This window comes from Sus scrofa, chromosome 1 (genome assembly GCF_054392235.1).
Source record: "Sus scrofa isolate SSC_HxYL_T2T_F1_AM1 chromosome 1, Sscrofa_HxYL_maternal_Yorkshire_Landrace_v2.0, whole genome shotgun sequence".
NCBI classification, from domain to species: domain Eukaryota; kingdom Metazoa; phylum Chordata; class Mammalia; order Artiodactyla; family Suidae; genus Sus; species Sus scrofa.
Genome location: NC_139383.1, coordinates 272204593 through 272231648, shown reverse-complemented (window position 1 = coordinate 272231648; position 27056 = coordinate 272204593). Strand labels below are relative to the sequence as shown.

General features: G+C 50.6%; 1 protein-coding gene across 28 annotated transcripts in view; it reads right to left on the bottom strand.

Annotated features, from left to right (window-relative positions):
• Positions 1 to 27056, bottom strand: part of GSN (gelsolin) — a 77258-nt gene that overhangs the window by 27274 nt on the left and 22928 nt on the right. For 8 of the 28 annotated variants that reach the window (XM_085008648.1, XM_085008794.1, XM_085008962.1 and 5 more), the window contains 2 exon segments: positions 18920 to 19003; positions 365 to 426 (listed from right to left, as the gene is read on the bottom strand). In XM_085008648.1, the coding sequence (XP_084864774.1) occupies positions 365 to 388 (24 nt within the window). In that variant the 5' untranslated portion in view covers positions 389 to 426; positions 18920 to 19003. 28 annotated transcript variants of the gene reach the window in all.

Here is a 27056-nt window from a genome sequence, read left to right as displayed (position 1 = left end):
AGCACAGAGGAGACATCCCAGAGAGGAGACTAAACCACAGTAAGGATGATAAGCAGGTGGAAATAAGATCACACGAGTAAGGAGGGAAATACTGAAGAGGGAGGGAGCAATTAGATGAGAAAGAGGAATCTGAAATGGAAGAAGAAATCAGAAGAGGGGAGGGGAGAAGTGAGGCAGTGGGAAGGAGAAACTAGGCAAGCAAGAGGAGAAATCAGGCGGCAGAGATGGATATAGAAACCAGAAGGCAGCTGCGAGGGAAAAAGAAATCCGGCCAAGGTCAGGTTAGCCTCCAGGGAGGGAAACAGCCAGCACCCTGAGGCTCCCACCCCCATCCACCGGAGCCCCGAAGCTGCAAGATACTTACAAAGCAACAAAACAGTTTTTCCATTCTAGACCTGAATTACTCCCCTTTTCCTAGAGCTGTATCTGCAAGAACTTACAATAGAGAGTTACTCCGGGAGCCCCCGGGCCCCCCGGGCACTCACCCGCATCGGGGATACCCGCCCCTGGGGCGCCCGTGCCTGGGGCGCCCCCCGCGACGCGGTGGCCGCGCGGGCGGGCGGCGACAGCGCGCACAGCGCCACGACCAGCGCGCCAAGCAGCGCGGAGCGGTGCGGTGCCATGGCAGCGACAGCGGCAGCGGCAGTAGACCCGGGCTGCAGCCGCGGCCTCTCCAGTCACCGACTTTAAGTAACCGCCCGCCCATCCCGCCCAAGCCGGGACCGCCCCACAGGGAGGGCGCGCGGGGTAGGGCTGGGCCCCCGCGGGGCCGGGAAGGGCGGGGATCTGGCCTGGATTTTAAAGTCAACAGGATTCCCACCGGGACCGACCCAGCTGGGCGCGGCCGCCCCTTCACCCCAGCTCCCAGGGTGCACAAGGCCTGGCATACAGCAGGCACTAACTGGGTGCACACTAAATGGATGCTTGCAGAAATAGCAGGGGAGCCCACCTAGCTTAGCCTCCTGTGTGATCCATGCAAGACCTCTCCCCTCTCTGCACCTAAGATCTTCAGCAAAAAATATATATTTATTGAAGGTTTTCCATCCGTCACACAACCATCACTCGAGAGCTGACACATCCTAACATCCTTTTTACAGACTGGGTACTGCCGACAGCCCCATTTTACAGAGGGGAAAACTGAGTGCAGTATGGTTAAGCAGCTTGCATACAACTAGAAAAATGAAACAGCCAAGATTTGACCACAGATGGTCTGGGTGGACCACCACTTAAGCAGTATGTGGCTGTCACCAGCTAAGGACACAGTCCAGATGGTCTGGGTGGACCACCCACTTAAGCAGTATGTGGCTGTCACCAACTAAGGACACAGTTCAGGGGGCTGGCCTTCACTGCATCCTTGAGCAGGCAAGACAGAGAGGGTGGGCAGACTTCTAAACTGGGATTGCAGGTTCTTTTTTTTTTTTTTTTTTTTTAATTTTGGCCACACTCATAGTATGTGAAGGTTCTTGGGCCAGGGATCCAACCTGCACCACAGCAGGGACCTGAGCCACTGCAGTGACAATGCCAAATCCTTAACCCACTGAGCCGCTAAGCCACTGAGCCATAAGAGAAATCCTGTAGGTTCTATTTTATTTTATTTTACTTTTTATTTTATTTCAGCTGCACCCATGGCATATGGAAGTTCCTTGACTAGGGATTGATCTGAGCAGCAGCTGCCCACCTATGCCACAGCTGCAAGAACGCTGGCTATTTAACCTGCTCTACCACAGTGGGAACTCCAAGCAGATTCTACTTTAAAGATCGCCCTACTTTTCTTCTTTTTAAAAAATTTTGATTGATTTATTTATTTGGCCACACTCACAGCATGCATAATTTCCCAGATCAGGGGTCAAACCCAAGCCACAACAGAGACCTGAGCCACAGCAATGACAACACCAGATCATTAATCAGCTGAGCCACCAGGGAACTCCCAAAAAGTTTTCATTTTTTAGAAGGTTTTTCTTTTTTTTTTCCCCTAGGGCTGCACCTGCAGCATATGGAAGTTCCCAGGCTAGGGGTTGAATCAGAGCTGTAGCCGCCCACCTATGCCACAGACACAGCAACAGCAGCATGGGATCTGAGCCTCATCTTCGACCTACACCCCAGCTCACAGCAATGCCAATCCTTAACCCACTGATCGAGGCCACGGACTGCACCTGCGTCCTCATGGATACTAGTCAGATTTGTTTCCACTGAGCCACGATGGGAACTCCTTAGAAGTTTATTTTTATCAGAACTTAAAATCACTTTATTAGTACAAAGTTCTGCCTTTCAGATCCTACTTACTTCAACCTCAGGGCAACCAACCGTTTCTATCTTCCTCCTTTATCTGATGATTTCAGAGTTTGCCTTCACATCTTACATCGCAAGCCCTTGTTGTCTTGGGTTTCTTTGGGGGGCAGGGTGTTTGTTTTGCTTTTCTTGTTCTTTTGGTTTTAGGTCCTAGCTATTGACTCTGCCTGGGGAAGACAAGAATTCAAGTCTCCTCCCCTACTCCCAGGCTCCCTTCTCATCCTTCCCCTCTCCTTCTGGAGGCTTACAATCAGTGGGTTAGACTCACCCCCTCTCCTCCCTCCCACTACTCTGCTGGACCCAATTTCTCTATTTCCAAGTTCCCTTTGTACCCCAGATCTCCCTCTTTCCTAACAGCCTGGTGCAATGACAGGGAAGAGACCTAGGGAGTTGGGGACGTGGGTTTGATTCCCACCTCCACTGTGTGTAAGTTAACTTTCTTCTCCTATGCCTCAGTCTCCACCTCTGGTAGATGGGTGTAATGGTAGCTGAAGATTAAACCAGTCTCTGTGCATGAAAATGGTCTGGTCTGCCAATTAGTTAATGGGAGTTCCGATCCCCCTTCCCCACAAAATCTAGCCATCTGTTCTAGCTCCTCCTGGAGCCCAGATTCCATCTAATCAGGCTCAAGTTTGCCCTCCATCACACCCAACTTCTTCCTATTTAAGGGGGACTGTGGGTCTGATAAAGAGCTAAAGGAACACACAAAGAAAGGAGATAAATCTGATTGCAGGGGTTATAAGAAGGCTTCATGGACAAAGGGACTTGTGACCTGGGCCTTGAAGAACAAGGACGGCGCTTGAGAAAAGGCATTCTAGGGGAGGGAATGGCATGGGCAAAGGGCGGGTCACATGCAGTGACTAAGGAGGGGTCCTTTCTGCAACACACAAGCAAGAAGAGATGAGATGGGAGACAGCAGCAGAGGTCACAGGGGGCCTGTGTGCCACATTAAAGGATCTGAATTTTATCCCAGGGTCTTTGGGGAGCCACAGAGCAGTGCCAGAGTTCTCGAAGCTGCAGAGCCTGCACTGGATCAGCTCTGCCCTAAATTCAGAGAGCTATTCCCTCTCCTTAGGCATTTGGACGATTATAAAACCCCCACAGTTCTCATAGGCTCTTGTTGGAAGCATAAACCGGTTTCCCCTCTCTGGAAAGCAATCTGCCTATACAAATTCGAAACACGCAATGTGAAAACAGTGCCGTCTCCTTCAGTATTACTTACAGAGGAGCAGAAAAATATACGTGCAAGGATGTTCACTGAAGCATTGTTTGAAGAAAACTGGAAAGGACTCAAATGTCCTGATTAAATAAATTATGGAGCCACTATACAATGGAACACTCTGCAGCTGTGAAAAAAGAATGCTCTAGCGCTGACTGTGCCTGGCACATAGTAGGCGCTCAATAAGCACAGAGAGATCTCCAAGAGCAAAAAGCAAATTGTACAATGATTATAGTATGGTTTCTCTGGTCTTTTTTCCTAAGGGTGTCTATTTTTGCATATGCCCTTAAAAAAAAAAAAATTGAGAGTAAATACCAAACTGTCAAGCCAGTTTGTTTGAAAAAGATAAAGAGGAAGAATTTTACTTCCCAGTGCAGCCGAGGCTGCTTGAGGCAGGGGTAAGCACCCACAACTGGCACAAAGGAACATTTTAGGGTGATGAGAACATTCCAAGACTGGATTATGGCGATGATTACATAATCGAAAAATGTTCTAAAACTCATAGTGCTATAAGCTGACAATGAGCGAATTGTTATGGTATCTAAATGAGACCTCAAACTATTTGTGTAAAAAATTTTTAAATGTGCTGCAGCGTTTGAAACTATTTATAAGTATTTATCCAACGTGGGTTTTGTTTTGTTTTGTTTTAATGAAAGACTGCTCTAGAAATAATACCTTAAAAATAGACATTAAAGTGATGCCTGCTCATTAAGACGATTTGAAAAATCCAAAAAAAGTAGGAAGAAGAAATTTCCCTCCCATCCTACCCCCCAAAGTGAACCTAAGTTGGCATCTGGCCCAGCTGAGCTGTCCCTTCTGCTCAGTTGGTGATTAACAGAGGACAGCTGTGGCTTGGCCTTGGCCCCAGGGATCCCTGACCACCAGCCCAGGGTCACTGGCCCCCAGGTTAATGATCACAAAGTCCCTGCAGCTTTGTCTGTCACGTACCTCTGGAGCCTGGGTCCTCGGTGCTGGAGACCTGGTGAACAGGTCCTGGTTCCTGCCCTTGGGGAGCCCATGGCCTAGAAATTCTCACTACAGGGCAGTGACGTGTGGAGTCTGTGATGGGGACAACATGATCTTACACTGCTCCCTGCCTGGAAGAGGATGTCTGAGTTCAGAAGGGGCAGGGTGAGTTTAAACACAAAAGAAAAACATCGAGGTAGAATGGAAGACGCCCTGGCTCAGCCTGCCTCTGCTGCTGTCTTCCGGGGCGTCTTTGGGCAAATCACCATCCCTATCTGAGCCTCAGAGTCTCTATATGCAAAAGACGAGGTAGGCCCTGCTGCTTTGGCTCTAAGGCTCATTCCTGGCCCCAGCATTCCCAGATCCTGGCTGTGCAACCACATCTGGAACTTATAGGTCTCTGAGCCTCAGGGTTCCCATCTGGAAAATCGGGGCAGTGGTCCAGGTTGCCTCTATAGGTCCTTGTGAATCAGACAGCCAGGGCCCCTGGCCTACACAAGGGGGCATGGCTGTCACTGATGGCAGTGTGCCACCTCACCTGTGGGTCTGGACATCTCTGGGAGAAGAGAGGGAAGGGGGGGTTGTCCAATACTGAGTCTCCTCACAGCCTCCAGGGGAAATGGGCATTGAAGTTCCCATTTTACAGACCGGAACACTGAGACTCAAGGAGTTTCGGTCACTTGCTCAGGGTCACTCAGCTGGAAAGAGGCACTTTTGAGATTCACACACAAGTCTGGCTAGCTCCAGCCCCCAATCTCTGTCTGAGGATCAAGCAGGGCCTCCCAGCACCATCCCACCTGGGCAGGAAGGGAGCAACTGTACCTTTACAGGTAAATGGTTGCAGTTGCTGAACTGCTCAAGCCTAAGCCAAGCCTTGCAGAGGTTACCTTGAGAAAGCCCTCTAGCCCTGCACCTGTGTGAGCATCCAAGACAGAGGCATGTCCTAGGAAAGTCTCCAGGCTGCAGCCACCGGGTGAAGAATGACTACAGCATCTCTAGACTCTGTGCAACTCCTGGGCACACAGGTCAGGTGTGGTTTCCTGTACTTGGGAGGCAGCCCAGCTCTGCCACCACTTGCTATGTGAGCACATCCTAGTCCCTGCCTTTCTCGGGACTTCAGAGATACCCTTAACTTCTGATCTTGGGTGTTCCTGGCTCCCACCTAGTGCTGCACACAGTCAGGCAGCTTTTCAGCATCTGCCATGGGAAGGGTCTGTGCAGCCCATGTCCCTCCCCCATAGTTGATCCAGGACCCCCACACCCAACCCCGGCCCTGCTCCCTCTGTGACCTTAGGCTAGCCTCCAGGTCTCCCTGAGCCTCCCGAAGCCGCCACCAGAGACAGGAGGAGGCGGCCCCACCCTCCGGCCACAATGTCCAAAAGGCCTTGGCCGGTCCTTGAAGACCCCACCCTGTTCTTTTCTCTTCACCCCAAACACTGCTATTCTTGATTCCCAGGCAGCCAGCCACTCATGGGACACCCTCTCTCGGAGCCTGTGTGCTTTCCAGCTCACTGTTGTGCTCTGGGTCCTCCTGGGAACACCCTCCCTTCTGGCCCAGGGTTTTGCTAAATGGAATAATGGTCAGTAAACAAAGAAGCCAGTTACGAAACTCGGTGACACTGGACAGGACTTTGGTAAGGTCTGGGGAGCCCTGGGGGCTTGAAAGAACACGTGTTTTGGAATCCGGGAGACTCAGCTCCTGTGACTGGGGCCTCAGTTTCCTTATTTTATAAAGTGGGGAGAATGATACCCAGCTCACAGAGCAGTGAGGAGGCCCCAGGCCTGGCACATGGTAGGAGCTCCCCAAAGTTCCCATCCTTCTTCCTGAGCTGGTCCCTTTGCATAGAGGCCTCCGTTCCACACAAACACACCATGCAAGAGCATTGTGTTGGCGCAGGAGAAAGGTCACAAACTTCACAGTGAGATTCTTGACTTCAGGTCTGGGCTGTGTGACCCAGAGCAAGTTACTTTCCCTCTCTGAGCCTTGGGTCACTCATCTGTACAAAGGGATAGGAATGCTCAGTGGCAAGATGATTGGTTGCTCTGGAGGAAGACTGTTGGAGTTCGTTGCACAGAAGAGCAATGGTCACTGGTCCACCCTCTCTTGTAGACAATGACCCCAAGAATAGGAGTGTAACTTCTCAGAGTCCCATAGCGAGTACCTGGCAGAGCAGACCTAGAACCCAGGCTTCCGTTCCCAGGCCAGAGCTGAGGCCTGAGCCCATGATATGACAAGGCTCCCTATAAGGGCCAGCTGGACCTCTGCGCTGGCTTGGTCTATCCTGGGTGTGGACAGCTGTTGGGGAGATGGCCAGTGGGGCTTGGCCGAAGCCACCTCCACGAGGCCAACTCTCCCAGGGACCAAAGCCACTGGCTCTTTCCCAGCTTCCGGAGGCAACTCCACCTAGTGCTGAGGGCCAGGGCAGGACATTCACAGACAGCCTGGCCCTGCCACTTCCTGACCTGGTGCCCTGGAAGCAGCCAGATCTGGCCATGGTGAGAGCCAGAGCCTTTCCTGCCTGGGCCCACTTCGACGTCGGTCTCCCCTTCTCTGGGGGAGGTTCAGGCCCTGGAAGGTTCAGCAGGCCAGCAGCTGGGGCTGTAAACAGCAGCAAACATTTATATCCTGGTCCCTCCAGCACCCCGCAGCCCACTGACAGGGGGGTCCAGGCACAAACCCAAACCAGCAACAGGATGAGACCCAATGATAGGCACTGTGGCACAGGACCAGGAGAAAATGGGAAACAGCCTCTAATTTAAAACCCCTGGGGCAGTGGGGCCTGTGGTGCCCCAACCCAGCCAGAGGAGCAGAAGTCACAGGAGATAACTCCTTGCTCCACAGAGGAAGGGCTTTTCTGAGAGGGAGAAAAAACAATATGCCTGATTGTGGAAAGAGCGTCTGCCAGGAAAATCTGGTTTAAATCCGTGACCTACTGCTTCCTAGCTAGCTGTGTGGCTTCTGCTCCCTAAGCCTCAACTTCCTCATCTGTAAAATGGGGACTAGAACACCTTATTCCCAGGGTTGCTGTGAGAATTTAATAACATAAAATACGTTTGGGGCGTAGCCCACGCTTGGCCTGGAAATATACACATATAAAGGAAGCTGTGGTTGTTGTCTGCTAGAGGGTTGAGTGAGTTTCTGACTCTCTGACACTCAAGTTCCTTTTGTATAAAATCAGGATTAAAAATGCTGGAGTTCCCATTGTGGTTCAGCAGGTTAAGAACCCAACTACTATCCATGAAGAATGCGGTTTCGATCCCTGGCCTCGCTCAGTGGGTTAAGGATCCAGCGTTGCTGTGAGCTGTGGTGTAGGTTGCAGATGCGACTTGGGTCCCACGTTGCTGTGGCTGTGGTGTAGGCCAGTACCTGCAGCTCCTATTTGACCCATAGCCTGGGAACCTCCATATGCTGCAGATGTGGCCCTGAAAAGAAAAAACAAAACAAAACAGGGCAAAAAATGTCTTTCTCAAAGGCGAGTGGAGAGGATTGAATGAAACCATGAGGACCCTGTCTAGTATTAGACAGATGTTCAAAAATGCCAGTTCCCTTTCCCCTCTTGCAGAAAGATAATGAGTGGTCCAGTGGTGACCCAGCCAAGGGGACTCAGGTGACAAGCAAGCTATCCTATGTCCAAGGATCCTTCAGGCCCTGGGACTTTAAGATTCTGAAAGAAACAGCAAAAGGAAAATAATGTTTGAGCACTCCCCCTTGTCTGTCTGGGGGTCAAGTTCATCCTTCTGTAAGATACAGCAAGGACAGTGGAAGGACCCTAGGCCAATAATCACCACGACAGGAACAATAATGACAGGACTTCAGAAGATGGTGACACATCCTTCCTGCTGCAGGCTCTGAATGAAGCCTTTCTCTGTCCCCAAGCCATGCACAGCAGAGACTTCCCTGTAAGCGGGAGCCCATTGTCTGGGCATCAGTTTGCATTCTGCAGGCAGAACTCTGGAAAAACACAAAAGGGGCAGATGTAGGGCAGAGGAGAGGCTCCAGAATCCAGGAGCAGTGGCGGCACCTCAGTGTGCTCAGGATATCAAGAATGACCAACAGGGCGAAGGGTGCAAATCTGCCATCCAAGAGAAAACAGATAATGTCAGGAGTTCCTGTCATGGCTCAGCAGTAATGAACCCAACTAGTAACTAGTATGAGGATACAGGTTCGAGCCCTGGCCCCGCAAGGTGGGTTAACGATCCGGCGTTGCCATGAGCTGTGGGGTAGGTTGAAGACAAGGCTCAGATGTGCCATTGCTGTTGGCGGCAGTGTAGGTAGGTCGGCAGCTGCAGTTCAGATTCAACCCCTAGCCTGGGAACGTACATAACCCACAAGTGCAGCCCTTAAAGAAACAGAAAAAATGTCCAAGGTGGGCCTGCTCAGAGCCTGAACCCCTACCACAGGGGGGAACTTGGGCAAATGGGCCTTCTGCAGCATTTCCATTTCCTCCTCTATAAAATGAGGTGATGAGTCCTGCCCCATGGGAGGACCAAAGGAGCTCCCGGCCCTGTGCCTGGCACACAGCAGGCGCTCAATAATCACAACACCCAAAGACAACCCTCCAGCATGTGTTCAGGAGGCCCCAGTATGCACACTTGACTTCTATCTCTGCATCCTTGCATCCAAAGCATAGGAGGACTGGAGGCTCAGAGACCCAGAGGGTGCCTGGGACTAAAGATGGGGAAGCAACTCAAGAGAGAGCTTTGAAACAGCACTCAAAGAGCCCAGCTTGCCTACCCCCGCCCCCCACCCCATCCACATATCTCTTTATGATGCCCTCCCCTCTGGTCTGCTCCCACTTCAAGGAACAAGCGTTCTGGGGTCACCACCCAATCCCAGCCCTGTCTCTTACTACCTAGGTGACCCTAGGCAAGTGACACAACCTCTCTGAGCCTGTGTCCTTGGGTAGAGCATAGCCACACTATCTCACAGGCCAGAACTTGATCCTAGTAAACATTAGTTATGGTAAAACTCCAAATGCGAGCATGATTAGAGATTCTTTGCAATGGTATCTCAAACTTTGAACTACAATAGAACTACCAGAGACTCAAAGATATTTTTCATTCAAATATTTCATTTTAATAAGGCTTTTTAAAAGCACTTTCCCCCCTTAAACATAAACAGAGGTATGGTATGGAATGCTTTTGTTCCTTTCCCAGCTCAGGGAATAATCAAAACCACCTGGAAGAATTAAATGAGATCCAGCCCACAAAACCCAGTGCCTGGCATGTGACAGGCAGGGCTCCAGAATGGGTGCTGCCTCCTCTCCCAGGTGTGCTCCTGGCCTCACCAGCATCCCAGCATCCAGGGACCTTCTCAACCACCCGTATCATCTGCCAGGTGCCTGCCCTTCTGGGGGTTTCTGGAACCCTCCGGGACACTCTTCAGGCAGAGTCTGGCCAGCATCATCCCAATAGAATATATACCAGGGCTGAGGCCAGAGCAGCACTGCTCAACCCCACGTACTCCCTACTGTACACCCACTTCCCTCTCCCGCATCCCAGCCACTGTCCCATTCATGGCCCCCATCTTTTCCTTGGAACCACCACATCAGCTTCCTCACTGCCTTCAACTCCCATTATCCACAGAGATTGTATCATTCCCTACTCAAGACCCTTCCGCAGCCCCCAGTGCCGACAAAAGAAGCCAGGACTCCTCAGCTTGGCTTTTAAGGCCCTCTGGGATCTGCTATCCACATGCTCTTTTTTTTTTTTTTTTTTTTTTTTTTTTTGTCTTTTTGCCATTTCTTGGGCCGCTCCCACGGCATATGGAGGTTCCCAGGCTAGGGGTCGAATCAGAGTTGTAGCCACCGGCCTACGCCAGAGCCACAGCAACGCGGGATCCGAGCCGCGTCTGCAACCTACACCACACAGCTCACGGCAACGCCGGATCGTTAACCCACTGAGCAAGGGCAGGGACCGGACCCGCAACCTCATGGTTCCTAGTCGGATTCGTTGTCGGATTCGTTAACCACTGCGCCACGACGGGAACTCCTATCCACGTGCTCTTGCAGTTTCATCATCACTGACCTGCCCTCCCCCACCCCCGACACCCTCGGGGCCACCTCTTGCCTCTCTGTGTCCTCAATGTCCTGCCTCCAGGAGAGTGGGAGTCTAGCTTCAGCTCTGCCTCTGACTGTGTGACCTCAGGCAAGCGCTCTGTCTCTCTGAGCCTCAGTCTCCTCATCAGTCTACCAGGGGTCTTGCGCAGATGAGGCAAGAAAAGGGAGTGCGTGTCGGGAGCCAGGAGGGCCCAGGAAATCCTAGCCTGTGAGTCACAGCCTCCTCCCCACACCTCTGTTTCCATTACCCCGACAGCAGCTGGTAGGGATCTCTCTCCCTAAGCCCCGGAACGGAACACAGACTTGCTCACGGCCAGCAGCGGCAGCCAGGGAGCAGAAGGCGGCTTAGAGGAAAATTACCCGGCTCTGGCCCAGCCAACACTGGTGCTCACAGCTGTCTCACAGAGGGGACCAGGGGGTCTGGCAGCCTCTTCTGGAGCCATGGACTTGGCCCCAAGCCTTGACCCCGTCTGAGCTGGCGGGATGATGGGGGGTACTCTGGGACACTCCCACTCTTTGGCATCCAGAGAGACGGGGAGGAAGGAAAAAAAACAGACAGGCCTTTGTGAAAGGAGAAAATTGGCTCCTGCTGCTACATGCTGAGGCCCCAGGCACGGACACGGAAAGGGGACCCTCTGCCCCATTGCGATATATCAAACCCTGCACCCTAGGTACCTCCTCCCTGCATCATGTACTTTGAACACACCTGGCATCACATACACAGTGTTCTCTCTGTCCCACATCAGGCCCTATGTCCCTCATACCTTGTCCTGCCTGTGTACCCTGGTGCACTGTCCACTTGCTGCATCCCATGTCACTCATACCTTGCAGCAGGCTCCATGCACCACATCACTTCTGCTGTATGATGTACAGACGGTCCCCGATTTGCAATGGCCCAGCTTAATGATGTTTTGACTTTACGACAGTGCAAAAGCAATACACATTCGGCAGAACCCATACTTTGAATTTTGATTTCCCCTGGGCTAGCAATATGCCGTATGGTCCTCTCTCATGCCACGGGGCTGTGGTAGCTCTCAGTCAGCCCCACGATCACAAGGGGAAACCACTGGTACACTTACAACCGTTCCAGACCCATACAACCTCTCTATTTTTCGTCGTCCATACAGCGTTCAACAAATACATGAGAGAGTCAATACTGTACTATAAAACAAGCTTCCTGTTAGATTTTGCCCAACTATAGGCTCATGTAAGTGTTCTGAGCACCTTTAAGGTGGGCTAGGCGAAGCTATGATGTATAAAGGTGAGATATGTTAGGTGTATTCAAGGCATTTCGACCTAAGATATTTTCAGCTTATTGGGACGTAACGCCTTTGAAAGTCAAGGAAGATCTGTACTATCTACCATCTTTTGAATCCCACGTCCACTGTGCCAGGTCCTGTCCCTGGGAAGTATGTGCCATGAACCTTGCCCTGGGTCCATGAACTGTGTCCCTCACTCCATGATTCTCATCTATCATGTGATGGTCAAGGAAGGGAGGTCCTAGGACAGACTCCTAGCCTGACCCCCCCCCCATTACCTACGTGTCCTTGGAAAAGTTACTCCCCTTCCCGGTGCCTCAGTTTCTTCAGCTACAAAACGGAAATGATATGAATGCTCACCTCATAAGTGTTATGGGGATTGGAGATACAGCAGTTAAGGGGCTTCGCCCAGGGCCTGGCACACAGTAAGTCTAACAAATGTTTGCTGAATTGTTACAACTGTGTAGGGGTGTCTGTACTACAACCTGGACCCTGCCTGCCAGGCTCCTACATGCACCAGACACTATCACATTAGTGAATTTCAAACAATGAACTGCAAGGAGGCTACACTCCGTCTCCTGCAGAAGAGAAATCCAAGGCTCAGAGCGGGGCAGTAATCTGTAGAGGTCACACAGCCAGAAAGGGTGAAGCTGGGAGTTGCACCCAGGTCTGGGCATTCAGAAAAACAGAAAGTAGATTATTGGTGGGCTAGGAGGTGGGTGCACAGATTGCCAGCCAGCAGGCACAGGCACCTTTTAGGGGTGATTACGGGTGATAAAAACGTTCTCCTACTGAATGGTGGTGGCACTGTGTAACCCTGTAAATTTACTACAAAATCATGGAATTAATATTATATGTAGGTAAATTTACCCCAGCAATTTACATAAATTACACTTCCATAAAGCTAGTTTTTATGGGTTTTTTTTTTTTTAAAGACCATGCACTTCTAGTGCACCATTCTGCCGAAGCATTCATCAAGAAAAGTGCTCGCTGAGTTCCCGTCAGGGCTCAGCGGTTAACGGACCTGACTAGCATCCATGAGAATGCAGGTTTGATCCCCGGCCTTGCTCAGATGGTTAAGGATCCAGCATTGCCGTGAGCTGTGGTGTAGGTCGCAGACGCTGCTCAGATCCCACGTTGCTGTGGCTGTGGTGTAGGCCGGCAGCTACAGCTCCGATTGGACCCCTAGCCTGGGAACCTCCATATGCTGTGGGTGCAGCCCTAAAAAAAGCAAAAAAAAAGAAAAGAACAGAAAAGAAAAGTGCTTGCTGTGAGTTAGTGGAGATGGTCAGACAGTCAAGCAGAGGCCCAAAGGAGCCTCAAGCCACGTGGTTCCCCAACACCTCTGCAGGCCAGGTGTGCAGCAGAATCACCTGGGGAGCTCCAGGAAACTTAGGTTCCCAGGCCCCACACCCAGCTTCTGAGTCTATAGCTGGAGGTGGGGCCTGGGAACCTGGGATGCTGAGGCTCACATGGACTGGGAACAGCTTTATCAGAGCCCACCTCCTCCTTTGCACTTGGGGAAACTGAGGCCGGGCAGAACAGAGGACATGCCTGATCTAGTCCATCAAGCAGGGAGAGCCAGGGCTGGAATTGGGGCCCCTTTCTTGTTCCTTCTCCCCTTTCCCTCCTCCTCCCTCCTCCTCCCTCCTCCTCCCTCCTCCCTGGCCCTCAGCCTCCTGGTGACTCAGGACTCTGAGTCATCCAGTGGCACCACAGAGGAAACTTCTTAGGAAAAACAATCCCCAAACAAAGCTTCCCCTGATCTGGGGAACAGAATAGGCCCAGGGGGCTAAGAGAGGGAGGGGAGGAGAACACAGGGTGGAGTCGGAAGCCTGGACCCCCAGACCACTTTCCTCTTGGCCTTGGAGCCCTAGAGAAGGCACTTCCCTGCTCTGAGCCTGTTTTCCCTGAGCCAACTACACCTCCTACTGCACACAGAAGCTCAATATGGACCAGGCAACATGATAAGTACTTACCCGGTTGTCTTGTGAACAACACTTCCCTAAAACCCATCATGGCCTGGCATCATGCCCACTTTACAGATGGGGAAACTGAGGCTCAGAAAGGTTCAGCCCAAGGCTACACAGTTAGGAAGTGCAGAGCAGAGTCCAAAAAAACTCAGGGCGATCTTTACTCTCACTCCTGCACATCTTCTAACAGTACCGACTGCATAGCCTGGCATGCAGATCATGGCTCATCAAAGGTGTGAGATTGTGTCTCTTCTCCTTTCTTTCCTGTGTCAGACCCTGCCTTGGGACTCCCCAGCCCAGTGCGGCACACACATAAACTTGGGTAATCTCTCAGGTGGCTCTCAGCAGCAAGAGCACAAGGTAGGAAGCACCCAGGGCCTGAGGAGCCACAGAGGAGGAGCATTTGAGCAGGGCCTTAAAGGATGAATGGAGGTTTGTCTTCAGAGAACAGGGAACAGGCAGATCAGGTAGAGGGAACAGCAAAAGCAAAGGCTCAGAGGTGCGGCCTGCACAGGAGAATGCAAACACTGGAAAGGCATGGCTGGGGTTAAGACCTGGTGGGTAAACACTGGAGAGGCCTACCTGCTAGGGGTCCTGGCCTGATCTGAAGCAGCAGAGGACTTTGAAGCCAGGAGGGAATAGGATCAGAGCTGGTTTCATCTCTGCAGAGGGCCTGGTAGGTGGCTGAACCGCGAGTCAGGACAGGGATTTCCCCGAGGCCTCCCTGGAGCCCCTTTTCTGAACAGGCTTTGGGGACAAGTAGATCCCTTGCTACTCACCCATGGGTCAGAGTCACCCCCGAGAGCCTCTTCCTCCGCCATAGCTGGGCTGGGCAGAGGCGGGTCACTTCTACCCACATCAACCTAATCACATCGGCCTATAAATAGGACCTTGTGGCTTGGTCTGAAATAGCTGTGCCAGGCCCGGCTCCACGGGCATCACATGGGCACGCACAGTTCCAGATACGGTCCTTCTCCTCAACACAATTAAAACCCAGAACTTCCTCAGGAAACCACTGATCATGCTCTAATTCACTTTCTTAGACACGAGACAGTGGGCTGCGGGGAAGAGCCCACCCACCTACTGCAGGTTATTGGAAATGGGCCTTGTGACTGCTTTTCTGCTCTCTGGCAACTCTGAGCCAGTCTCTACCTCTCTCTGGGCCTCGGTTTCCCCAAATGTAAACTGGGAGGTTGGACATGATATCCTTGGGGTCCTTCTAGCCAGGAGGTTCCCCAGAATTGCCTTGGAATGTCCATTCCATTGGTACCCCTCCCCTGGCCAACTTGGGAACTCTTTTAAATTATCAGTATTTTAAAAATAAGAATTGCAAAAAATACAGGAGCCAGGTCCAAGCCCTGCCACTGAAGGGCTGGGTGACCTGAGATGAGTCACCGTCCCTCTCTGGGCTCCAGATTCTTCAGCCATAAGATAAAGGTATTAGCAGGATGATTGATAGATTGATTGACTGATTTTTAAAATTTTATGGCCAAGTGTGTGGCATATGGAAGTTCCCAGGCCAGGGACTGAATTAGCTGCAGCAAGCTGGATCCTTTAACCCACTCCACTGGGCTCAGGGTCAACCCACACCTCCACAGTGACCCAGGCCACTCTGAAGTACAATTCTTAACCCACAGCACCACAGCAGGAACTCCTTTAAGTTTTGTTTGTTTGCTTAGTATTTATGGAACCATCATAGGCCAGCCTTGTGCTGAGTGCTAGGGCACTAACAGACAGCTAAGACCTGGTGTAGCCTCTGAGCCCAGCCCTGGGCCACACTCCAGTGGGAGGAAGGAAAAGGCCAAATCACTCAGCATCCCACCAGAGGCCTCCTTCGGGGCTGCTGGGGACACTTTGTTTCCAGTTCAGATTACAGACTTATGGCCACAGAGAAGGAGTCCCCAAAGGGCCATTTATGACATTGGCCTGGGCCATTACCATCCAAAAATAAAGATAATCGAGCCATCACTAGGTACCAGGCATAAGCTTAAGACTTTACTCTCCATCATCAATCCTCAACAACCCTATTATCACTCCCATTTCACAGATGAAGAAACTGAGGCTGAGAGGGGTTAAAGGATGTGTCCAGAAGCACCTAGAAAGTCTGAGTCACAGTGATGCTCACACCTGTTTGCCTGGAGCCCAGGGTGTGACCAAATCCCAGTGAAACAGCTCAGGAGGGCCAACCAATGGGGAAATGACCCATCAGGGCACGGGACAGAAAGAGGCACAGAGCCTTTTAACTGTGTATGTGTGGGTAGGTGGGAGTGACAAGGTTTCACCCAGTGACCACTCATTCTCTCCAACCAGTTCACAGCGCTGCCTTTCTGATCCTCCGCCTCCCACCAACTCATTGTTCTCACATCCCATTGCTCAAGCCACGCCTCCCTGGTACCCAGAGGATCGGGACCCTGCACTCCAGGCATCTCCCATCCCAGCTCTCCCCATCAACTCCTGCCCCTCTCCACCTCCACCCCCCCCACCTCCTGCTTTAGCTGCTCTGCTCACGAGTCCCCAAGCACAGCAGTTCCACCAGGGGGCTAAGCCTTTGCACACGAATCTCCTTCGCCTGGAGTGACCACTGCATCCTCTAGTCCAGCCCAGTGCCGGACTCAGGAGGAAGCCCTCCGTGGCTCCCAGCACCCCTGGCACTTATTGCCTGGCTCTCGGGGCATCAGCCACCAAAAGTCTGGATCTCCCAGGACTGGATCTGATTCATCTCCCCTCACCAGCACAGAAGCTCAGGAATGAAAAAATGCAAGGAGCCCAGGGAATGCTGGAGAGTGGTTTTTTCCAAGAGAAAGCCAGAGAGTTTTCCAGGACTGCCCAAGACCAAGCCTCATGCTGAGGCACGGCACCAGGACGCCACAGTGTGGAAGAACCAAAAATTACATCCTCAGGGCTCATCAGGGTGGGATTTGCGACCCTCTTTCATGGGTTCTATAATTAAGTCAGGGCAAACTTCTTCCCTACTTTAAACCTTCCAGTGTTTCTCCAGGGGTCTAGGATAAAATCCAAACTCTAAGCAAGGACCCCAAGAGCCCACACGACCGAGGTACTGCCTGATCTCCGGTTCCTTTCCCCATCACGCTCCTGCCTTTCAGTTCCTCAAGGACCACACATGCAACATCCTGACTCAGAGCCTCGCTCATGCCATTCCCTCTGCCAGGGACTCTGTTCCCTGCCCACTCAGCCACCTTCTACTCCATCTTCGGGTGTGAGCGTTTTCAGAAAGGCCTCCCTCATCTGTCCAGAAAAGACCTCAACACCCCCCATCCCATATACCCTCATAACACTGGTTGTTCTTTTACAACTGAAGAAAGACTGAATTTGTTATGCACATAAGGACTAATGTAAGACCCATGAAGGCTGGAAAAATCTTGTTCTTTGCTGCTTGTCCAACACCCAGTCTAGGGCCTAAATATCTGCCAAGTGAATGCACGTATCAATGAATGAATGAGTGAATGAATGAACCTAACCAAGTAACTTAAGAAGTGGTTGGTTGGAATCCTGTTGAACATTTGAGGCAAAAAAAAAAAAAAAAAAAAAAAACAGGGCCCTGATTAAGAGGTCAGAGGAGTAGGAGATAAAGTGGACAGTACAGGTTGCCAGAGCAAAAAGGAAAGTAAGCTTCTAGAAGAAGGAGATATCCAAGGCTCAGAGAAGTGGGATGTGGAGACCTTGGGAAATGCCCCTGGATTTTGACCAAAAGGTGGTCCCTGGAGCCCTCTTGGAGGTGGGAGAGAGGCAGGGCACAGCTCAGGGATGGGGGGGTGGGGGGGGTGAACACGCAAAGTCCTCAGCTGACATGCACTCCATGGGTGCTCACTTCTGTAAAATGGGGAAAGCAGAAGGTGGTCCCTGTGTCATTGTCACCCAAAGTGTTAATTACATGACTCTCTTTCTGGTGACAGATCACTCTGAGGCACTTCAGCTCTGGGAGTGGTCAGGGCTCAGTCTCAAAGTCTGGAACATCAGAACCAAGACGGTCCCCAACCCTCCCACCTCGGCAGCACCGGGGATGCCCCTGTGTCTAGAACCTTCTGCAGCTGAAGTTGAATAAGTGCCCTGCTCTGGGCCCAGTGGGCCTTGTAGGCATCCCCAGCCTTGAGGACAAAGCTTTCTGGGGACTATTGGAAGGCCCTTTTCATCTAAGTCTGGGGAAAGAGGAACAACTCCCATGGTGGTTGGCTTATCGTGTCCCCCCTGCAGAAGCCAGCTGGACTGCAGGAATGAGTAAGCCCTGGAGGCTCTCAGCCTCTTCTCCTTTTGGCAGCCAAGGGTGATGTCATGACCTGGTTGTGGCTGGGGGGGTGTTTTCCAGGCTCTCCACATGGCTGCTATTAGAAAGTCACTCCTTTCTGTTCTGACACTGGAAGCTGGGTAATTCCCCTAGTGCGGATGGTTCCTCTTTGCACAGCTCACGAGGCCCTTCAGCATCTATGAGCTCGGTGCAGCTCTCACGACAACCTTGTGAGGTGGGTGGGGGGGACCAATGCAGCCATTTTACAGGCCGAGAAACCGAGGCCCAAGCTGGCACCTGAACCAGGTGTCCTGCTTCTAGCTGAGGCCTCTGCGCTCCACCCTCTGCCTCTCAGCCTCCTTCAGCAGGTCACCTGTGAATCTGATAGTCAGGTGGGCCCCACCCTGCCAGCCCTGCCAGCCCTCCCCAGGTGGGTATGACTCATCCACCTTCCCCTCCACTCACACTCCTCTCAACAACAAGCCAGGCCACACCGGTCTTTTCTCACCTCTCCTAAGCCTCCAGGGAGAATTCCTGCACCTCCTCCTCTCAGGGAGGAGTCCGCCCTCTGACAGCAGAGCTTACAGAGGCCTAGAGAGGGAAGGCACTTTCCTGCAGTCACCCAGCGAGCAAGCAGCACAGCCAGGGTGGGGGCCCAGGCACCCTGGCACCCAGCCCAGTTCTTGCCGCTTCCCCACAGGATCTCCCTTGCCTGGCATCCGGCTCAAGGGATTGAGAAGCAAATGAAACAATGCACAGAAACATCCTCTGAGTCTAACTGGAAAAAACCTTAGGGACTCCCTTTGAATCCCTTTGAGGCCACCAGAGGCGGCTCTCACTGTCCCCTCCAGACTCCCCTGGGCAGCCAGGGCTGGGTTTAGAAGGATGCTGGGCTGCACTGCACTACCTACCTCGCAGGGCTGTCACGTGAAAAGGGATGCTTTGTCAAGAGGTGTCAGGACCAAGGCTGAAGTACAAGGGGTTATCAGCACTACCTGTAAAGAGAGGACCAAGATTTTTAGGGTCAGGGGTTCCAGGTCATCTGGTCAAAGCCTCATTTGATGCTTCCACTCCTCCCCAACACCCACCCCTATCCCCAGGGTCACACAATTCCTACTTGCACACCTCCAGCAATGGGGCACTCACTTCTTGCCAAGACCTTTTGTTGGACAGTTTAGCTGGTTAAAAGAATTGTCATTAGGATGTGCTAAAGTCTCTCTCCCTATTCCAGTCCTAGCTGTACCCGCTGGGGCCACCCAGAACAGGTCTGTCACTCTGTTTCCCAATGGCTCTTTAGAGACTTGAAGACAGTGACCCTGGATCCTTCAAGTCTCCTACAAGTTGTACCGCCCCACTTCCTCCAGCTTTTCCTGAGACCGAGGTGGCTACCCTGTTGCCCTGATCTATTCCAGATGAACCCAGTCCCTCCTGATAGCATAAACCTCAGCTTTAAACATTTAGATGAGCTCTGTCTAGAGCAGGACAAGCAGAACTCTCACCTCCATCATTCTAAATATCATGCCTCTATTTATCCAGCCTCAAATCCCATGAGCATTTAAGGTAAGCCCATTGCATGACCAAATTTAGCTTATGGTCAACTTCAGAGCTGTGGTTCAAGATTCTGGTGTTAGACAAAACGGCCCCTCATTTGACTAATCTGTAACTTAACCAAGTTACTTCATGTCTCTGAGTCTCAGTTTCCTTCTCTGTGAAAGAGAGATTATGTAAGAACCTACCCCCATAGGGTCATTGTGAAGATTAAATGAGATAAAACATGTCCAGGGTATCTGAACAGTGCATATGTTTATTCTGATGCATCAATTAAATCTCCAAGTCTTTTTCTAGAAATTACCTTTCTCATCCTGTATTTGTGCAGTCTGGGGACCCAAGCTGTATGCATGCCATATTCCCACCTCTCTGCCCAGCATTGCTCTATTATTGCAAGACTATATTGTGATTATTTGGTGATGGGTCTTTCTCTCTCATCAGATGTGACCATTTTGCCTTTGAAGCTCCTGACCTGGCACCTGACCTGGCAAACAGCAGGGCTGGTGGGTATATGCTGAATGATGCAAAAAGGACCAGCCAACCTCAGCTCCAGAGTGGCACAGCCCAGCCTTTCAGCCCCCACACTTTCAGGAACAGCCATATCTTCACTCTTCCTCACTCCCCAGAGTCCTAGTCAGCTACACTCAGGGAGCAGCTGACTCCCGAGCAGCTGAGCGAACTGGCTCCTGCCTAAACTGGAAAATTTCTCTGCCCAAACCAGCTTCCTGAAGCCAAGGGGAGAGAGTCCAAGATCTCAAATGCAGGCTCCTGGGATTAAGACACAAATGAACCCTATTCTTAGCTGACAATAAATGGCCCAGACATTCCTGTGGATTTTTTCATTGTGAGTGGCACCAGTGCATAGCAAGGGATCTGGGAAGAGGTTGGGCACTTATCTGGGCCCGAGGACCTGAGGTTAAATGCCACCCCCGTGGGCTCTCTTCAAAGAGTTCCACAGAAACTTCCTGGTTCCATGAGAGAGATCAAAGCAGAGTTGAGTTCCTGCCAATGAGTAATGACTTCCCACTTTCTGTTAAGTCCCCCCTTTCAAATCCAGCACACCCCCCCACCCCCGCTCTTCCATACACTTCCAAACCTCATGCTCATCCTTACCAGTGGTGCTGCATTTGTTCCCAAGGGCAACCTGTCCCGCCCTCCATGCTCCCCATCTCAGCATCAGCACCCCCATCCGCCATCCACACACTGTGTCAGGCCAGACACCAGGGCACCCCCCTCTTCAGCCTCCCCTGCTCAGTCAAACTCACCTTCAACATGGTCTGGTCCTGCCGGTTCTATCTGAACGCATCCACTTCCTCCCACCTCCACTGCCAACATCTTGGTCCAGGCACCATCGCCTCTCATCTGGGAAACTGCAGGGCTTCCTACCTGGTCCTCCCACTTCCTCTCTCCTCCCCAACACTGCCATCTGCTCCAGGCAAGCCCAGACCACATCACTCCTCTGCTCAGACTCAACCATGGCTCCCGAGAGCCCCCAGATAAAAACTCAAGATCCTCGGTGAGGCTTTCAACACTTTTCATGATCTACCCCCATCAGCGCCTTGAGCCTTGGCTCTCATCAGTTCCTGTCTTCCACCCACACCCCTCCAAGCTCCAGGCAAACGCAGCTGCACTCCGTTCCTTGAATCCTCCTGTAATCTTTGCACAGACTGTTTCCTCTGTTCCCGGACTCTCTTTCATTGCTGTTCTTCTTTTCTCCTTCCGCTCATGATCAAGCCCAGATTTCCTCCACGAACTCTTCTCTAACCACCCTTCCCCCATGAAGCTGAGCTCTTCTGAGCCCCCACCCATCTTCCCTGTCACACTATTTAGGTCTACTCCCAAGTCAGCCTCCCCCATAGGACTAAGACCTGTTCCAGTGTGTCCCAGCGCCTAGCGCATGGCCACCACAGCTCCAGATTCATCAAAAGAAGAAACTCATAAATCACATGCCTGCACACACACGTGTAAACACTCAGGCACACACACATTCACACAGAGATGGCGAAGGGTGTAGGTGCTGCCATCTATGGGCAAAAAGGGTATTACACTCTTCCCCGGGCTCTGGACACCAGGAACTGGAGCGTCTCAAACTGGATTGGGTCTAGAATAGCTCCAGATAACTCCAAGTTGGCCAGTTTTCCTTTTTGGACCTTAAGGCTGCTGCAACTTAGAAACAAGGTCCATAAACCATTGGCTATGGTCACAGCCCACGTGCTCCAAGGAGAGCCATAAAGAGCAGGGTCTCCTCCCAGTGCCTGCCATCCCAGCCTGGGGATCATGGGGTGCCTGTTTGCTGAATTATATCTTAGAGAAGGGAGAGCAGACACTTTCTAATAGTGGGAAGAGTGGGTAGAGAGCTTGCAGATAGTGAAAGTACAAATACCAGGAACCCCATCTATCCAGGTGGCTGAAGAGGGGCTTTCTGCCCTGGGGGAAGAGGTGGTCGGGAAGGGATGGAAAAGTGGTGCTTTTTTCCTAAAGACTGCTCCCAGCTCATTGGGAGGACCCTTCAACTTGGTGGGGGCAGCATATCTGCCCCACGGGTTCAAATGGCCGCCCAAAGGACAAGGGTTGTCATTTCCTGAGCACCCACCAAGTGCCACAACCTTTACATACATCATGTCTCATCCTCACAGTAACTTGGCCAGCAGATGTCACAGTCCCCATTTTGTGAAGGAAGAATACAAGTTCAGAGAGGAGAAATAATGTGCTCAGGGTCACACAGCTAAGATGTCTGGGAAGCTCCCACCAAGTCAGGCTGCCTGCCCGATATGTTAGTTTCACTGCGTTTCAACTTGTGAGGCTGGGCCTCTTGCTCACTAGAGAAAAATATAAAGTTCCAGTTATTCTAGACCAGAGGGTCATTAGCAAACTTTTACTATAAAGGGCCAGATAGTAAATATTTTAGGTTTTGCAGGCCACATACCCTCTCTGTTGTATATTTTTCCTTGTTTAGTTTTGGATTTTTTTTATACAACCTTTGAAAAATTGAAAAACCATTCTTTGCTTAGAAGCACACAAAAGCAGACTGGGGTTTCCCGAGGGCTGTAGTTTGTGGCCTACAGACGTAAGAAAATAATATTTATAATCTTAAGTATAAAAACTTCTGGTGGAAATGTTTATGCCAAATGCTCGGTTCTTCAACTCTATTTCTCCCCCTTCAGATGGCTTCTTACTGACTCATTCTCTCCTAAAGAAGGGCCCTACCTCAAGCTGCAATTAGGCAGCAAAATATTTCAAGGGTTGTTCAGATTCTAAAAACATAACTGTGGACCAAATAAGGTCTAACTCAATGCTGGGAAGAGATGAGGGAGGCAAATATGACAGGTAGAAAGAACCTCAAAGATAAGACGTGAAGAGAGCCAGGGAGTTCCTGCTGTGGCTCAGTGGGTTAAGAACCAACACAGTATCACTGGCCTCACGCGGTGGGTTAAAAATCCGGTGTTGCCACAAGATGCGGCATAGGTCACAGTTATGGCTCAGATCCTGTGTTGCTGGGGCTGTGGTGTAGGCCGGCAGCTGCAGCTCCAATTTGACTCCTGGCCTGGGAACTTCCATGTGCTGCACGTACAGCCCTAAAATAAATAAATAAACACATAAGTAAATAAATAAACAAGAGATGGAGGCTCTAGCGTAGGCCCTTAACAAAGGATTTAGAATCTTACCATGCAAAGGTGGTCTGCATCATCCGGGGGGCTCATTAGAAATGCAGAGTCTCAGGCCCCATCCAGACCAACTGAGCCAGAATCTGCATTTTCACTGAAGGCTGGTGGCAACCCTGTGTCCAGCAAGTCTATGGGCACCGTTTTTCCAACAGCATTTGCTCACTTTGTGTCTCTGTGTCACATTTCAGTAATTCTCACAGCACTTCAACCTTTTTCATGATTGTTATTATACTTGTTACCGTGGTGATGTGCAACAAGTGAGCTTTGATGTGACTACTATGACTTGCTAAAGGCTCAGATGACGGTTAGCATTTTTTAGAAATAAAATTTGTTGTTGTTGCTGTTTTTAACAGTCACATCTTCGGCATATGGAAGTTTCCGGGCTAGGGGTCAAATCAGAGCTGTGCTGCCAGCCTACACCATAGCCACAGCACCACAGCTTGTGGCAATGCCAGATCCTTAACCCAGTGAGCAAGGTCAGGGATTGAACATGCATCCTCATGGAGACTAGTCAGGTTCTTAACCTGCTGAGCCACAATGAGAACTCCCAATAATTTTTTTCTTTTTTTTTTTTTTTTTGGTCTTTTTAGGGCTGCACTCATGGCATATGGGTCAAATTGGAGCTGGAGCTGCTGACCTACCCCACAGCCACAGCCACAGGATCCGAGCCCCAACAGTGACCTACACCACAGCTGCAATTTCGCAAAATGTAACAAAAGATGGAAACATGTCATTTTTGACCCAACGACTCCATTTCTTGGACTTTCTTCTAGAAAATAATGAAAGAAGATTAATTTATGCACTAGGATGTTAATCACAGCACTGTTTATAAACAGTCTGAATGCCTACTAATAAGAGAATCAGTTAAGTGAACCATTTACACGATAGATATAATAATAAACAATGATTCTTAAAAAGCAGGCCAGCCATCATCATTTTAAAAACAAAGCATAAAACCTGTTTTTACAAATAAAATGCATTATTTCATTCCTTTAACTCCCCAGAGTACTGGGATAAAAGATTTTTTAAATAAACACACATTTATCTACTTGGATATAGTATAATTTTAAAACTCTTTAAAAAAATTAAAGTCCTAAATAACGTGAGAAAATATTTATGTTATAATGTTGGAAAAAAATGAAGAGTCAGAATAGATGATTACAAACACGATATGACCACAATTATGTGGGCGGGTAAAAAAAAAAAAAAGTGCTGAAAATATCAGGAAGGAAACAGGCCCAAATGTTTGCAGTGATTATCTCATGTTGGCAGAATTATAGTTCTTTTTTAATATACTTTTTTATTTTCTAAATTTTCTATGATGAACAGCTGTTTTTCCCCTTTTTCAGGGCTGCACCTGTGGCATATGGAAGTTCCCAGGGTATGGGTCAAATCGGAGCTGCAGCTACCAGCCTACACCAGATCCTTAACCTACTGAGCAAGGCGAGGGATCGAACCTGCCTCCTCATGGATACTAGGTGGGTTTGTAACCCACTGAGCCATAATGGGAACTCCAAAGAGCTACTATATTTAGAAAAAGAAAAGAAAGTCAGAGTTCCCATTGTGGCGCAGCAGAAACGAATCTGACTAGGAACCATGAGGTTGCAGGTTCAATCCCTGGCTTCACTCAGTGGGTTAAGGATCCAGTGTTGCTATGAACTCTGGTGTAGGTCGCAGACACAGATTGGATCCTGCATTGCTGTGGCTGTGGTGTAGGCCGGCAGCTGTAGCTCTGATTCGACCCCTAGCCTGGGAACCTCCATATGCTGCAGATGTGGCCCTAAAAAGACAAAAGACAAAAAAAAAAAAAAAGAATCTGGCATTGCCCTGAGCTGTGGTGTTGATCACAGACATGGCTCAGATCCCACATGGCTGTGGCTGATCCAACCCCTAGCCTGGGAATCTCCATATGCTGCAGGTGTGGCTTTAAAAAAAAAAGAAAGAAAGAAAGGAAAGTCATGGGGTATTTCACCCATATCGCTTTGCCACTCCACCCAAATTAACTAGTATTTACCGAGTATACACCAAAGGCTCAACCTAGCCACAGCCACTAAAGAAGGAAAATTAAGGGCCATGCCCCACCCTGAAGGCTCACATACACCAAGTGTATATATTCTTTGTTTGGCAAATAAACTGGACCCAGATGATATCCTTGCTGAGGCTGGAAAGAAACAGGCTGCTTGCTTAACCAGTTCAGCAGAATAAATAAATCCATTCCCACCGGTGTGGTACCTCCATTGGAGTTCCCTGAGAAGCTCCTTGGCTCTAACTGCTTCTGGAGCCCCTTGGGGAAGGGCATGTTTCAGGGACAGGTTACAGCCCAGGAAGAAAACTCTTCTCCGAGTCCAAGCTTTGAATGCAAGAGGTGCAGAGGCTCCCTCCAAGGCAGAACCAACCAGGTACCAGAAAGGAGTAGGAGGGGGGGCCTGGGAAGGAGCCTCACTGGCCATGTGGCCCCTGGGGACTCCAGGCCATAAGCAGTCACATTTCCAGGCCTCAGTTTCCTCATCTAGAAAATGGCACACATAACAATCTTAGGGCTACTGTGAGGCTCGAAGAAGAGAAAGTCATTTCATCTCTCTAGGCCAAGCCTCAGTTTCCTCATCTGTAAAACTGGGTCAATATCTCCTCCCTAGTAGGGTTATGAAAAGATTAACACGTCAGTGAAGATAAAAAGTGAACAGGCAGTAAGAATACTACAGACAAGGGCCCTGATCCTTATTGCTGGGAGAACAGGGACTAGGATACATGAATGAATCCTAGGCCTCAACTTCCTCATCTGTAAAATGGGCAACTGATTCAGTCCACAAAGACCAAATGTATGAACAGTAGCTGAATCTCCAGCCAGCACTGGTGCAAGTCACTTAAACATGGATGACTACTGCAGGCTCACTTTGCGCTTACAGATGAGAGTGAGTTCCCTGTTCCTGCACTGAGCACAAAGTCCTCTGACTCAGAGGCCACCAGAGCCAGGAAAGCCTGACATTATTCTGTCCACCCCCTAGTGCCAGGTAGCCACTGGGGCCCAGAGGAAGGCACAGATTAGCTCAAGTCACTCAGGATTTTGTCAGTGGCAAAACCAGGGCCCAAGCCCAGGCCTTCTACAGTCTAGCTTTGCCCTCCACGCCCACCACTGTCCTCCACCCTGCCCTTAAATTGCTGATGTGGTCCCAGGCAGGGCAGGGGAGAGCGGTCTACAGAAGGGGGTGGGGGTGGGGAGGAAAAGCTGAAGAGCAGCAGGAACCCAGCCTGCCTGTGGTCTCCAAACTCACAAACCACATCAGGCTGAAATATGACACATGCTCACTCAGTTGAAAGAGAGGAGATATTTTTACTTCACATCCCCCAGCTGCCTGAACACTAGTCTCTTTCTTTGCCTCCCCCCAAAAATGCATGGCTCCTGGGACCTAGTTTTCCCTGCGTCTGCCTGCATTTTCTCAGGAAATACTGTAGGGCTGGGGGTACCCACTCTTCCTGGCTCCCCCAGAAAGCTTGGGCTCAAATGGTGAAGGGGAGCGGGGGGCGGGGGGTATTCCTGGGCCTGGCTGGGTCCCCTGCGAACTCACCAAGTAACCTTGAGCAAGCCTGTGTCCTCTCAAAGCCTGACATGGAAGGGAGACAGACCTCCACTCTGGAGTCCTGCAGATAAATCTAGAAAAGCATGAATATGCTAACAGCCTTGAGAGGCCCTTCCAGGCCCCTCTGCTGCAGGGCTGCACTCCCCAAGCCCTGCCCACTGACCTGCATCCCTTGTCACAGCCACAGCAAAACTCCCCTGCCCAGGTCTCTTAGTATCAGGACCAGATGGAACCTTCAGGAGAACATTTAGTGAGTA